General features: G+C 43.3%; 1 protein-coding gene across 2 annotated transcripts in view; it reads left to right on the top strand.

Annotated features, from left to right (window-relative positions):
• Positions 1–3,082: 3,082 nt before the first annotated feature.
• LOC138352258 (protein PRRC2C-like) overlaps positions 3,083–15,994 on the top strand; it is a 20,631-nt gene continuing 7,719 nt past the window's right edge. Inside the window, exons 1-2 of one of the 2 annotated variants that reach the window (XM_069304624.1) lie at positions 3,083–3,237; positions 9,469–9,523. In XM_069304624.1, the coding sequence (XP_069160725.1) occupies positions 3,148–3,237; positions 9,469–9,523 (145 nt within the window). In that variant the 5' untranslated portion in view covers positions 3,083–3,147. Of the gene's footprint in view, positions 3,238–9,468; positions 9,524–12,374; positions 13,846–15,994 lie in introns of those variants that run through there. The other variant, XM_069304623.1, reaches the window with a different exon arrangement.

The raw sequence follows: 15,994 nt of genomic DNA, 5'->3' as shown, positions 1-15,994 counted from the left end.
AGGGACACCAGGAAAGCATGACCTACGATCATCTAGATAATCTACAATAGGAAGCACATGGACAGTAGGCGGGTCCATGCAGTCGAACAATAAGGAGCAGGACGATGTTGCTGCAACCCGTCCTCTTTACACAGTACACCGCATTTTGATGTCAAAATCCCGAACGGACAAATAAAGGGGAGCTATAATTTACGTTTTCTATGCATGGTCGATAGATTGGATTAGGTTCCATCGTTTCAATACACCATTTTCTGTCCGTTGTGGCAACTCGAGAGACGGGCCGAGTCTACGTGTGCCCAAGAGTTAAGCGTATGTGGCTGATACGGTTGGATAGGCAGTCTCCCACTGCCTATTATGGTAGTAGGAGGAAGGGCCATTAGGATAGGTTTCATTTAAGGGTACTCAATTTGCTATCTGTAATACCAGACCATTTATTTGATCGTGCCAACGGTCACGAATTGTGGTATGAATGACGGTAGAAATTCGAATAAGGACTCCCTTTGGGAGTCCTTATTCGTAGGACTTATTCGTAGATGGGAGAGACACGAATAGCCACCACAGATGCAGCCTGTGCTGACGACCTAAACAAAGTCATCACGGACTCCTTTAATAATTTTCAACCGTCAACGCTGAAGATGTCCAGAAGAACACAAGACAAATTAAACCTTGAATGGAGGATAGAGTGGTGCATACCTAGCATACACAAGAGACTTTGTGGCCAATTTCTATGCACATATACATACTCTGTTTGACGAGTACCCCTATAATGTCAACCCATGTCTGCTATTTTTTAAACAATGCTGTTTATTGACCAAATTGTATTTTTGCTGTTTTTCTGCCATGTTCCCCCTTTTTTTATTTATATATTTTCTCAACACATTTTATACTTTAATCTCAATTAGTATTAAGTTTTAGTTTTTAGTGTTTTTCCTGTCCGAAACGCTTTGCGTAATAGTGGCTTTAGGCATTGTATGTACTAGCTCTATCTATGAATTCATCAATATTTGTATCACACCTTGTATGTATGTACTTTACCTGAATAAACATTTGAATTTTGAATTTGAATTTGAAGTACAAATAACTTTCAAATACCTAAATAAATACAACAATGTAACTTATTAATTTTATGAAATAGATTTTCTAATTCTAAGAAAAATAATTCTTTGCTAGGTTGTTGTGCCCAGGTTAGACTTTAGTGTACTTATATTTTCAGTATGGGCTCAAAGGTGTGAAGTGTGCTTAAAGTCGTAACTTCGAACATAATTAGTTGATAAAACTTGATTATGACTATCTCCTAATCCGGGATTGTCGCAGTTTGTATAACCACGTGAAGAACGCAACTACAGGAGGGTGAGGCTGCATTTTGACGATATTCGTGCCTCTGTTTTCACCACGGAAATACATCACGATTTTAAAGGCAGTGTAGAAAGTAAACTGCGTGACGTATTACAAGGAACTGACCCCCCTTGCTCTAAATGTCACAGTGAATACTGAGCTAAATAAAGTCCATCACTGGCTAACTGCCAACAAACTCACCCTCAATATTGACAAAACTTTCAATATTTTGTTTGGCAATAAATCCTCAAATTAAATAAATCTCAGGATTAACAATACCCAAATTTGTAACAAAGTAGATGGCAAATTCCTTGGTGTTCTCATTGTCCGCAAGCTGAATTTCCAGGGACACAATCTAAATATATCAAAAAAAGTTTCAAAAACTGTTGGCATTCTTTCTAAGATCAGATATTATGTACCTCGCCCTGCCCTGGTGACACTATTATTCTCTCATCTATCCTTATCTTAACTATGGTATTTGTGCTTGGGGTTCTACTACCCAAAATCATTTACGTCCTCTAATTACTCAACACAAAGCTGCTATTAGGACAATATCTAACTCTGGCCCCAGACATCATTCGGTACCCTTACTCAAATCTCTGAATATGTTAGATATTAAGTCCCTGCACATCCTCTCATGTGTATTTTATATATATAAAACGCTGAACTGTAATGTCAATCCTGACCTTAAAAGCTTCCTAGAAGGTTGTAACAGATCCCATTAGCACCACACCAGAAACAAATACCTATTTGATATTCCAAGAGTACGACTTAGTCAAACTAGAAATGCTTTACAAATCAAGGGACCTCGAATGTGGAATGACCTTCCCAATTATGTTAAAGACTGTACCTCCCAACCAGTTTAAGCTTTAAACTAAGTACTACCTAATTAACTCCATGTAACCTACCTCACCCCCAAAATGTCAACCCATGTCTTCTATTTTAAACAATGCTGTTTGTTGACCAAATTGTATTTTTGTTTTTTTCTGGCATGTCCCCCCCTTTTTCCATTTTTTTCTTATTTTTTCTCAACACAATTTATACTTTAATCTCAATTAGTATTAAGTTTTAGTCTTAGTGTTTTTCCTGCCCGAAACGCTTTGCGTAATAGTGGCTTTAGGCATTGTATGTACTAGCTCTATCTATAAATCCATCAACTTTTGTATCTTACCTTGTATGTATGTACTTTACCTGAATAAATATTTGTATTTGTATTGTATTTGTATTGTAACTGAAATCGTCAGATAGAAGTTAAAATAAATGAGTAATTATATCTTTATATCTTGCACTAATAAAAAAAATACTTAGAATTATTCTTAACTCGGTCCACATGGTGCAGTGGTAAAGCATTCGCCCGGCGCTTCGCGAGCACTTTGGCCGGGGAGGATTGACTGGGCGCCAATCCTTAACTGTAGCCTCTGTTCACCCAGCAGTGAATGGGTACCCTGTTAAACGATTTGGCGGGTCGTATTCCAGGGAAAATTAGATCCACTCAGTAAAAAAAATAATTGTTAGGGATAATCATTAAAAATTATGCATCAGTAATGAAGAAGTCTATTATTATGATTCGGTAATATTAATGGCAAATTGCTGTGTAATATGCAATCCTATTTTGAATTTAAATTATGTTATTTCATCTGAAAATAGCAATGTGTTAGCAGATAGGACGATATGCTTTGCTTGAAGCGTTTTTTTAGTTTTGCAAAATAAACAAGTTATTAGGAAATGTATTAAAATTCCATACTAAGTATACCCTGCCCTGACAGTGCTGGTGTGGGGCGCACGGGAACCTTCATTGCCGTGTACTGCCTCATGACGGAGATGGAGTACTCCCACAGCGTCGACATCTTCTACTGCACCCTCAGGATGCGTGTCCACCGCCCCAACATGGTTCAGACTCAGGTTAGTCTTTAGTCTAATTGTCGCTGTTATTCACAAATTTTAGCTAGTTTTGTACTTGTTAAACAAAGGTGTACTACTAACAATATGTTGATGGTATGCTAACATCAGACATCAGTAACCACTTACTATAGGTAGATTTATGGTAAACAGAGTAGGTCTATTTTGTAGTTTGTAAAGATACAAACAAATCAGCATTCACACATGAATACTTCTAAACCCCCAGAAATAAATCGTGATCTGGTTGTAAATCTATTAACCGACTGTGTTCCGGGATTAGCCTGCAAACAAGTTAGAAGTCGTCTGACCTGAACCCTATAGTTAAAAAACGTTCTTCATTCTAATTGGCAGGATCCTACACGTCTGAAGGCTTTTATAAAGACACCTTACACCTTATAAAAACAACAATAAGGAAAATGCAGAAAGCCTATTGACTCATACTAACTCCTATCTAAATATAAAGGAGCTAGTATTCGTACTTATATTTCACGCTTAATTCATTCATATATTTGTCAAATCTAAATTTGAAGCGATCCTACGTCTATTATGTTGCGCGGTGTTTTGTTACATAAAATAACAATCTTATTTCCAATTTATATTCGTTGACCTTTCCTATTCCCAGGACAAGCGCCAGAATCTGTTTTTTTCTTTGCGGCTAGAGGACTTTGGCATCAGAGATCACACAATATCCAGAAAACTGATAGAAAGATAGGCGAAAGTACTGAACAGAAAGATAGGCGAAAGTACTGAATAGAAAGATAAGTGAAAATACTGAATAGAAAGATAAGCGAAAATACTGAATAGAAAGATAGATGAACACGCATATGCATGTTAGTGGCTTCGCAAGAATGTAAGAGCACCAATGTTATGTACTCTCACAAACCCAATGTACTTCTTGCATATAAATAATGAATATTAAAAAAAAGGTGAGCAACCTGAATTAAGACATTCTGAAGCAAACCCAGCAGATGATAGTTTTCTCAGGTGAACACCTCGTAGGAAAGAAGAGATCAGAGCAGAAAACCAGTGTTCCCCCCCTAAATTGCTTCATTATATTCATTACTTAATTTTCCGGGGAACACGAAATTGGAAAGGAGCACTAGGTACAAAGGGCTCAGATTTTCCCAAGCCAAGGCCATAGAAACATATATCACAAAATCAGAAGGGCTGTTGGAATAAAAACAGAGTCCAAGGCTACCATCAAACCCTCTGAGGAAACAGCCCCAGCTGCCGCCCCACCAACACACCCGCCACCATTCACAACGACCAGTTACAGCCCCGCTTCTGTGCTAGGTAAATCCACTACGGCCCCACCATAGCCCATGCTACTTGGAACTTTTGTTCCGAGTAGATGAATCTAAAACAACAATATATTCACAACAGAAATATCTTGGATTCGTTTTCCACGGCAGAACAGAGGCGTTTGGGCACGTTTGCTTTCACCTCAAGGGTGTTGACTCGGCTGTTGGTGTGTGGACCGGGGACGCGACCCTTCGGCGGTTTGCTTGGCGTCATGGGGAAACCCCCCCTTTCCCTATCCGCAGTTCGGAGACGATTGGTCTCGACTTCTCTGCCAAGGTGTCGTACCTAGCTGTGGAAGTGGTCATCCTGGACATGTTCCGTGTGAATGTGGCAGATGTTTGTCGGGTGCAGCTCCTCACAAACCATTGAGTGTTTGTGAAGTTCAGCTCTCCGACTGTTTATCAAAATTTGTGGCCCGTCATGATGGTCGCTCGTTTTCCCTCCCTGCTGACGGTGGTACGATCGCTGTGTCTGATCGTTGCTGCACCCTCACATATGTGGCGCTTCATGGGGTCCTCTTTGAGTTTGCGGAGGGGCTGATTCGTCGTTACTTCGGTAAATATGGGGCAGTGGTGTCCCTCCGGATGAAACTCTGTCTCCTCTGACCGGTGACGGTGGATCTCGAACGGGACTCGGACCCTCGCTCTCCGTCTTTAGTCTCCTGTTCCGTCGTCCGTCACGTCGATGGGCTACACCATATGTGCCTTTTACGCTCGGCAGCCCATGTTGTGTTTCGGTGTGGCCTTGAGGGGCACCTGGCGGCGGCCTGCACTGGTGTGGCGGCGGCTCCTGTGAATTTGTTTCAGGAAGAGGACTTTTCCCCGTTGGTGGCTACGGACTTGTCGCCTTGTAATGATGTGGTGGGGGGATGGGTCCCTGCCGTCTGCTGCCCGGTGGTGTTCCTGGATTCCTTGCCGTACCCGTACGTGCGGTTGGTGATGTGGGTGTCGGGGTGGTGGTGGGTGAGGGCCCGCCCCCGCTGTTGGCTTCCGCGCATCAGCCGGCTCCTTTACCTCCGCCTTGCTCCCCCGCCTCTGTCTGCCCCCTCGCCTCTACCGGCTCTGCTTGCCCTGTCTCCAATTCGAGTTCCTATGTCGCCTGTGGGGTGTGGGCTTATACCCCCTGTTTTTGAGGCTGCTGTGCTTCAGGCTCGAGCTTTGCATGGTGTGGTGCAGCCGCCGGGGGGCTCTACTCGGGTGCCTCCTGTTGGAGGCGACAGTTCGGATGATCAGTGACCTGTGGCCAAGCATTCTCGGACGGCTAGGAGTGTGTCGCCCCTTGTGAGTGGGCTGCCGAGTGTGACGATGTGGTTGATAGTGCTATGGGGGGCTCTGTGCTGCCTCCTGTGTCGACCCCTGCACCTCCTGATGTTGGCTCCCCACCATCGGAGGTTGCCCCTGGTGATCGGGACCTCGTCGTGGTGCTGAAGAAGGATGTACGCCGTGAGGCCTCTGCTTCTGTGGCGAGTCCAAGGGGGACGGGTGCCGAGCCAAAGGGGACGAGTGGCAAGTTCAAGGGGACGAGTGGTGAGTCCAAGGGAACGAGTGGTAAGTCCAAGGGAGCGAGTGGCGAGTCCAAGGGGACGAGTGGCGAGTCCAAGGGGACAAGTGGCGAGTCCAAGGAAACGAGTGGCGAGTCCAAGGGAACGAGTGGCGAGTCCAAGGGAACAAGTGGCGAGTCCAAGGAGACGAGTGGCGAGTCCAAGGGAACGAGTGGCGAGTTGGGTGCCCGGTGGTGGAGGTCCTGGCGCGCCTACGTCCCCTGCGGATCCCTCCGGTGAGAAGCCCCCGTACGGAGCCCAGTGCGGCTCCCTGTGACAGACCTAGTACGCCACCCAGTGCTCGACCCCCTCATGCGGTACCCTTCCCTGTGGTCACGGCCTCCGGGGTTATAGGGCCTGTGAGTCGTATCCGTTGGAACTCACTTTGGATGACAGGGTGCGTCTGATCCCGTGGTGCTCTTCTACCATTTGGGTGACGTGGGCGAAGAGGTTTCTTTCTGGGGTGCCGGATCTGATGCCTCGACCTTATGCGCCTCCTGGTGGACAGGTGTCCGATGACGTCATGCTGATTTGGAAGGCTTACTGATTGCGCTTTCCGGCGCGGGAGTTCCCGGATAAATATGTATAGTGCTTGTGACTGCAATGACGTGTACTCCCTGTAATTGTTGCTTTTTCTGCTTTATGTATTTCTTGCATCTGTGGTTTTGGCTCACCCTGTTTGGGCGTTGTGTTTGATTGCACTGTGCTATAGTTTTTCCTTGTGTGTTTTCTATGTCGTTTCCTGTGTTGTATACTTGTGCTGTTCGGTGTGTGGTGTGCTTTCACGTGTCTGTGTTGTGTGTGTGTTTTGTGTTTCTTTTGCCGGCTCCTGCGTGTTCTGTTTTTTTTCCTGTGAGATTGGGGTGTGGTTGTGGCTTTGTTTCCCATTTCCTGCGTGTGCCGGTTTTGTTTCCTGTGTGTGTGCATGTGTGTGAGTCTGGTTTGTCTCACCCGGTCTGTGTGTTCCGGTGTATACTGTACTTTCACTGTGCCATGTATGGCTTGTCTTGGTGCGTGTTTTATATGTTTTTTCTGTACTTTTTGCTTTATTCCTGTTTGTGTTTTTTGTTCTGTTTACTGTACAAAATGTTGGGTTTTGTGTGTTTTTTTTTTTTACTTCATGTCTGTTTCTTGTTACATGTTTGTATTTTGTTTTCCAGTCTTTTTGTTCGTATTGTATTTATTTTATAAATAAAAAAACTTATGCCTCAGTGAATCTAGCACTAACTAGGAACCCGGTAGTTAGACAAGTGCTGTGGGATGCATCCGGGGGAAAAAAAACATCGTCAAACCACGGCCAGAGCAGGCTGAGGAGAGGAAAGGCGCCAGCATTAAGAGGACTCTATAGTAAGAACCCCCTCGCCAGCCTGGGGCCTCAGCGTCTGGATAACAAGGCAACGACACACTAGGCCACAATCTACCAGCCCAGAAATATGCCCAAAACTTCTGCTATTAAGGCACACATCTACCGCTACTGCAACAATGGCAGGAAGAATAGCTACGTAACACAAGTACATATGCATCCGGCCAAAACGCTAGTCACCAAAACGTTCGGGAATCTGGGCCAGTCGCTAAGTATTGTATTCGCAATCACACAACTAGTGTATCAAACTCTTCAACAAAAAGTCACGCTTCGGAAAAAGGTATCACTCACTACCCGGGGGGAGAAATCACTCGTAAACCATCTCGCACGGAAGGAAATTGAATCCGTATCTGGATGGGAAAAAGGAAACGACATATAGAGAAAACACGCTATGTGGGTGGAATTAAACATAAATGGAAAAAGAAAACAATGATCTCTCTCGTAACTTCCGCTACAGGAATTGTCAACACTACTTATATGTAATATATGCAGGTCTTAAGATCCCACCAGGTGGAGGAAACTTGTGGCAGCCAAGGCTGCAAGGTGGTGTTCGTCCGAGGCAACGATCATGTCTTGTTCATCTCTTCAGGCAGCAGGTTGTTGGTCTTTCGCCTATCTTTAGTTCACCACATATTCCCAGACAAAAGCTACACAAACACGCGTCAACACTCACAGTAAGTTTGTTTATCACGAACAAACAAAGCAAGAAAGGAGAGGCACTGACGATATTACTGCTAGCTCACGAAGGCGAGTCCAGACTGCTCGCCGTGTGTTGTCAGGTTGTTTCCCTAGAGTCACGATGTGTTGCGGGGGCGGCCGACCACCCAATAGGTAATTTATCAGGAATTTCTGTTTATGACCCAACCCCTGGTTCCCAAGCTGTTCTCACTTCACAGAGACAGATTTTGGTCCTGACTCTCGGTAGCATGGGTCACAGAAGGATTGTGCACTTCTCAAAGCTTCACTAGACTATCTTACATACGGTATCTGTTCATGGGGTTCAACCACTGCAGATTATCTCAAGCCTATCATTACTCAACAAAATCTGTTATTAGAGGTTTACAAAAACTCTGTCTTCAGACAACTTGTTCCTAAATGCTAATCTTTATCTGAACACTTTTTCTTGATAGGTCCATGATCACCACATCAGAAATAAATATCTCTTTGATATCCCCAGAGTCAGGCTAAATCTGTGTAAACACTCCATGCAAATAAAAGGGTCCAATCTTTGGAGCTCACTCCCTGATGAATTAAAAAATTGTCCAACCTATGCCCTGTTCAAAAAAAAAAGTATCTAATTTCATCCTCATAGTTTCCTACCTCGTGCTTCAAACTCACTGTATCTTGTACTACCCACTTCCCCAATATTAGTACCTAAGTTTAATTAAGTACTTAATCTTTACCAGTGTAATCACATGTGTCAATTTATATTGCTAGTGTAATCACATGTGTCAATTTATATTGCTGATATAAAACCTTGCTACAATGTAATTTGTCATCTTACCTGATATGTTAGATTAAGGACCTGCCAGAAACGCTATGCGTGTTAGAGGGCTGTGCAAGAATGTAAAATTTCACTAATGTGATCTCACCAACCCATTAAACCTTCTTGTAAATAAAATATTATTATTATTATTATTATTATTATTATTATTATTATTATTATTATTATTATTATTATTATTATTATTATTATTATTAGACCGCAAGCTACAGCTAGCTACTTAATTGGGGCAGCACGAGAAGGGTGTTTCCAAGATTGTAAGATGTTAATCCTTGTTTGATAGTCTGTTCACTTGAGACAGTTACGTAGTCCCAGCTGCGTCTGGATACATGTAGGAGGGGGGTGGGGGATGTGGCATATGCTGTTGGTGGTATGCTTTACACACAAGATGATGCAAAATTAATATTAAATTCAATATTTGATTCTTATATAACCAGACATACGTAGCGTACTTGTTTATTTAGCCAGACATAACCTTTTGTACATTTAAAACGAATATTTTATTAGTTGAATTTTGCTTTTCAGGAACAGTATGCTTTTATATACAAGAGCGTGCTCCAGCATTTCGAAAGTATTTCAGGTGAGTTATGTTGCCTTTGTGATTCATACATTCATATTTTGTTATTTTCATGTCTATCTATATTTATAATTGGAAATGTTTCTCTTTGAGGTTGGAAGAGACTAGCTTCGCTCAATCTTTCCAGTAATTCTTTATCAATCATTCTCAATCTTTATCAATCATTTATCATTATAATTCTCAATCTTTAACAATCTCCGTGGTGTAGTGATAAGACACTCGCCTGGCGTTCCGCGAGCGCTTTGTCATGGGTTCGTATCCTGGCCGGGGAGGATTTACTGGGCGCAATTCCTTAACTGTAGCCTCTGTTTAACTGGTACTTGGGTATGCGTACTTGGCTGTAACAACGATTCTTCGCGGCGGGGATCGTATTCCAGGGACCTGCCCGAAACGCTACGCGTACTAGTGGCTGTACAAGAATGTAACAACTCTTGTATATATCTCAAAATAATAATAATAATAATAATAATAATTACTATTGGGTCGGGATTAGCGCGAAAAAATGTAATAATGCTAATGTTACCCCTATAAAAATCTCGGAATACCATATATATGACTAGACTGAATTATTATTATTATTATTATTATTTAGCCATACCAGAAACTGCATGTCCGAGCACACCAAAATTTTAAAAATTCTAACCATAATACTAACCCTTTAAACTTATAAAACTTTGATTATATGGTTTTCCTTTGACTTTATCGATTGTGCATTGATTATCGCGTATGCATGAAGTGTTCTATATAAATTATAATTATAACAAGAGAGGGAAGTTTTGCTCCCATGCTCAAGGAGAAGAGTTCTAGTTTAGTTCATTTATTATGCACCCCATACCCATCTTGTGGGCGGTAGTGGAAAGGGTTACAGAGGCACATAATGGGCTCAGGGACTGAACCCCACAATTCATTTAGCTAAGCAAGTTACAATCTTGATGAGCTAGTTACAAAATTCAATATAAGTCATCACATCAAGGAGAAGAGAAATGGAGATTTGCGCTCGTCCTGCAGAAATTGTTCGACTCTCACATTTTATATCTCGCTTGATTTGGCGTTGGACTTAATTCCTATAAACATATGGAAGAATATTATTTTATCTGAATTTACCTGGGGGCACTATCTTTCTAGTGGCCTCGACAAGGACAGGAAGCCGGCGGCAACCACAATTGCTTAGTAACCAACCAGCAGGTATAATTTGTTGTTGTTGGTATGAAGAACACCAAATTATTCTTGCTGGTTGGTTAGTAAGCAACTGTGGTTGCCGCCGAACACAGTCCAGAATGTGTGATCACTCTTTAGTTTTGTTGACGCTCTTATTACAGTGTAGAAAAGGGTCTGCTTATTGTTGCTCAGGTTTTATATTCTTAGCTTTATTTTTTGTAAATACGGTAGTCTTGACGAGATCTGTTTTTCTAGAGCAACTATATACTTTAAGGAGAATTCTACTACTATTCTACTTAAATAACATTCTGATATTTAAGAACATAAGAATGAAGGTAACTGCAGAAGGTCTTTTGGCCCATACGAGGCAGCTCCTATTTATAACCACCTAATCTAATCTCATTCATATATATATATATATATATATATATATATATATATATATATATATATATATATATATATATATATTAGTATATTTTGGTAGCAGTCTTTCCTGTAGACATATATTATTAAATATGACCGAAAAAGTAAGATTAATAATTCTAACACGAATTTTCTCAATCTTTCGTACATTACGCTTCACTGTTGGAGGTAAATCAAAAATCACTTCTCCAAAATTCATTTTTATTTCTAGTCTGACGCGACACGGGCGCGTTTCGTAAAACTTATTACATTTTCAAAGACTTCACAAATACACAACTGATTAGAACGTATCTCTGATTTTATATCTACATTTGAGTGAGGTGGGAAGGGTGATGTGGCATTAACACAAGACAGAACAGGAGGGGATATTAATAGGGTATTAAAAGTATCAACACAAGACAGAACAGAAACAATGGGTATTGAATAGAAGTGTTTGTAGAAAGCCTATTGGTCCATATTTCTTGATGCTTCTATATTGGAGCGGAGTCTTGAGGTGGGTAGAATATAGTTGTGCAATAATTGGCTGTTCACCCTTCCCACCTCACTCAAATGTAGATATAAAATCAGAGATACGTTCTAATCAGTTGTGTATTTGTGAAGTCTTTGAAAATGTAATAAGTTTTACGAAACGCGCCCGTGTCGCGTCAGACTAGAAATAAAAATGAATTTTGGAGAAGTGATTTTTGATTTACCTCCAACAGTGAAGCGTAATGTACGAAAGATTGAGAAAATTCGTGTTAGAATTATTAATCTTACTTTTTCGGTCATATTTAATAATATATATATATATATATATATATATATATATATATATATATATATATATATATATATATATATATATATATATATATATAATATGTAAATCACGAAAATTACCACGTGATGAAAAATGTAAGAGTGTCAGACCACGACCAGTTAGGTACTTAAGGAAATTTCTGTTTCAATTCTTCCTCCGTGGTCTGACACTGTCTCATTCATATATATGTCTCACCTACACGTGAAACAATCGAGGTATCCTACTTCTATTATGTGGAGTGGACTGCTAGCTGTCGTGGAGGGTGGACGTGTTCACTGCTCTCTCCGGCAGTTGGTGGTTGTTTGCCATTTTGGCCGATTGGGGGCGTGTGTGTCTCTGCCCGCCTGTGTTGACGTGGAGTTCACGATGGGGATCCCTCTTCCCCCTGTACTGCGGGCTCAGTCTGCGGGCCTCGAGTTTTCCGGCCGGGCTGGGTACCCAGAGATAGCGCTGTGTGAGTTGCTTCATATCCCTGTGATAAACATATATGGAGTCGAGCTGGTGACGGCACGTCGAGCGATAGTGAAGTTCACGGAGGAATTGGCGTATCGAGACTTTCTCCGTCGATACGAGGGGCGGACATTACCCCTGCCGGATGGAGCGGGCACTGTGACCCTCTCTGATCGGAGTGGTGCCATCACTTACGTCAGTGTGCATGGGGCTCCATTGGAGTTTCCGGAGGGTCTGCTACGGCGGTACTTCGGCCGGTTTGGCGCAGTGGTTAGTGTGCGGGTGAATGTGGTGTCTTCCAGTCCACTTAAGGGTGTGAGGACTAACATTCGCACCCTGGGCATGAGGCTCCGGGAAGATATTCCATCCTCTGTGCGTCTTATGGGTTACAACGTTCGGGTGTTTTACGCCCGCCAGCCTTGGACGTGTTTTTCGTTGTGGGCCATCAGGCTGCTGACTGTTCTGCGCCTGCTGTTGCACCCGTGAACCTCTTCAGTGAGGAGGATTTTCCACCGCTTCCTGTGGAGGAGGATTCGGTGGATGTGAACGTCTCTTCAGCCGTGGATGTGCCTCCTGTGTCGCCTGTTGCGCCGCCTGGTGCGCCCCTTGTTGTTGTCGCCTCTCCTCCGTAGGTTGTGTCGTCGCCTGGTGATCGTCCTGCTCCGACTAGTGTCCCTGAGGTTCTTCCGACTGCCTTCTGCTCGAATCCCCCCCGTCTTCCAGTTCATCCTCTGCTGTGTCTGACCCTGTCCCTGCACCCTCGCCGTCTGTTCCGGCTGTGCTGGGTGATGGGGTGGATCCGGCGCTTCCTCCTGTGCCTGGCCTGGTGCCCCATGTGGTTGAGGATGCTGCCGTTCTGCGACGTGCATCGGTTCGCCCGGCTTGTGTTGCATGTGTCTGAGTCAGCCTCCGGGTCTGATGATGTGCGGCCAGAGCCTAAGCGTTCCCGGCGTTCTTCTTCAGCATGGGCAGACGTTGGCGACTTCGACGCTTGTGGATCTGCCGGCGACGGAGGGGTGGCTCCGGTTGCGTTGCATACTACGGTGATGGCGGAGGTGCATTTGCCTGAGGATGCCAGTGCCCGTGTTTCGGCCTCCACTTCAGATATGGTGTCTGCGGCCCCTGCTTCGGGTGCGTCGCCTGCGACGGATGGCTCCGGTTCTTCGTGGGGGGTGGTTCCCCCTGCTGAGGTTCGTGGTGAGCGGGGTGGCCTGGTGATGGCCACCCCGATGGTGTTGAAAAAGGCTGCTCGCTCTGGGGGTTCTCTAACCCCTTCCTCGTTCCCCGTTTCATCGGCTGCGGTCTTGACGCCTCTTTCATCTCCGGCTGTCTCTTCAGTGTCTCCTGCGGTCTCGGTGGAGGTGTTACCATCTCGTCGATTGTCCCCTGCTCCTGTGCGTACGGCGACGCGGCCGTCTCGGCAGCCCTCGTACGTCGCTTCATCGAAGGACGTGGTTTGCGCTCCCCCAGCCTCGTTATGCGACTTGCGTCGGTGAGCTTAAAGAGTGACTGTTTCCACCTGATCTGGAGATTCCCGAGTTTATGAAGGGCCCACGGCGGCATCGTCCCCCTACTTTTTTGGGGGGGACGTCTCCGCAGCCCTACTTTATTGGGCTGCGGAGACGTATGGTCCTGTCTCAGAGAAATGTATTCCTCACTCATGATTCCTTTGTGCATTGTGTGTTGTGGGTTGTTTCCATTTGTGTGCATGGTTGTGGGTTGCGGATCGGGTGTGTGTGAGTGGGTGGGGCGGGTTTGTTTCCCGGTTCCTGCGTGCTCCGGTTTGTGGTTGTGGGTTTATTTGTGTGGCTTGTGTGTGTGTGTGTCCGGTTCCTGTGTGGTCCGGGGTTTGGTTAGTGTGTGTGTCTGGTTGTGGATGTCATGTTCTTGTGTTATGCTTTGTGGTTCTATGTTTTTATGATGCTGTTGTGCGCTTGTTTGTGTAGTGTTGAGTGCCCTTCAGGCTGTTGGCGTGACCCGGTCTGGGTTTATGCTTTTTGTTATGTTTTGCCATTGTGCTTTTCTTGTTGTTTGTTGTATACTTGTATTCCTTTCTTGTTATTATTATTATTATTTTCGTTTTGTGTTGGTGCCTCTCCGTGTGTGTTTGCGGTGCTGGTAGCCTTGTTCTGTATATTTAATGTTTTGGTGTGTTATTTCTGTATGGTTTTCCGCTATGTTTAACTTAATCTTAAAATGCGCCAGATTTTCGAAAAGCTGATTTTAATAGGCTAAGAAATTTTTTGGGTCAAATAGATTGGAAAGTCTTGGGTATGGGGTGTGGGCCGGTCTTGGAGCGAGACATGAACCCAGCGATAGGTGACGTAAAAGGGGATTTCGATGTGGATTTAATATATTTTTTTGAGATTTTGAGATATATACAAGAGTTGTTACATTCTTGTACAGCCACTAGTACGCGTAGCGTTTCGGGCAGGTCCCTGGAATACGATCCCCGCCGCGAAGAATCGTTTTTTCATCCAAGTACACATTTTACTGTTGCGTTAAACAGAGGCTACAGTTAAGGAATTGCGCCCAGTAAATCCTCCCCGGCCAGGATACGAACCCATGACATAGCGCTCGCGGAACGCCAGGCGAGTGTCTTACCACTACACCACGGAGACTGCTAAAATATAACTTATTTAAGAAGATTCCAAACAAAGCACAGGAACGTAGTATACCATACAAATTGAATAGATCGAATACTAATGACCCAAAGTGGATAACAAAGAATTTGAAGAACCTTATAGGTAAAAAGAGAGCTTTGTACAAAAGGATTAAGAATGGGGAAGTCAGTTTAGAACAGGAATTCATACAACTGGTTAGAAATGTTAAAAAAAGATATTAGGAAAGCAAAAAGAAACTATGAAATTCGCGTAGCAGGGCAAGCGAAGTCAAATCCTAAAGGTTTTTTTCAGTTATATCGAACTAAGACTAGGGAAAGGATAGGTCCATTAAAATCTGAGACAGGTCAAATAACGGATAATGACAAAGAGATGAGTAGTATTTTTAACAAATATTTTATATCTGTATTTACTAAAGAAGAACTTAACAATATGCCTTCAGCCGAACAAGTCTATGTGGGTGGGGATGAAGACAGGTTGACTAGTTTAGCAGTTACCAGGGAGGATGTAATTAAACAATTAGTAAAACTAAAACCAAACAAATCCCCAGGGCCGGATGAGGTGTTTGCCAGGGTGCTTAAAGAATGCAAAGAGGAGCTTTCCGAGCCACTGTCTACCATATTTAATAAATCAATAGAGTTAGGCAGAGTGCCAGAGTTATGGAAGGTAGCTAATGTGGTACCAATTTTTAAGAAAGGAGATAGATCACTTGCGTCAAACTATCGACCAATTAGCCTAACGTCTATTGTGGGAAAGTTACTTGAATCAATAATTGCAAATACAATTCGTCTCCATCTTGAAAAAAACAAATTAATAAATGAGTCGCAACATGGTTTTACAAATGGCCGTTCATGTTTAACAAATTTGCTAACTTTTTATTCCAGCATAGTTGAGGCAGTTGATAGTGGTAAGGATTGTGATGTTGTGTACCTTGACTTTAGCAAAGTTTTTGATACAGTGCCACATGAAAGACTAATTAAAAAAATAGAAGCTCATGGTATTGGGGGTGCTATATTAAGT

Source organism: Procambarus clarkii, chromosome 52 (genome assembly GCF_040958095.1).
Source record: "Procambarus clarkii isolate CNS0578487 chromosome 52, FALCON_Pclarkii_2.0, whole genome shotgun sequence".
Taxonomy (NCBI): domain Eukaryota; kingdom Metazoa; phylum Arthropoda; class Malacostraca; order Decapoda; family Cambaridae; genus Procambarus; species Procambarus clarkii.
The sequence above is the reverse complement of the archived record's forward strand: the minus strand, read 5'-3'. Positions and strand labels throughout refer to the sequence as shown.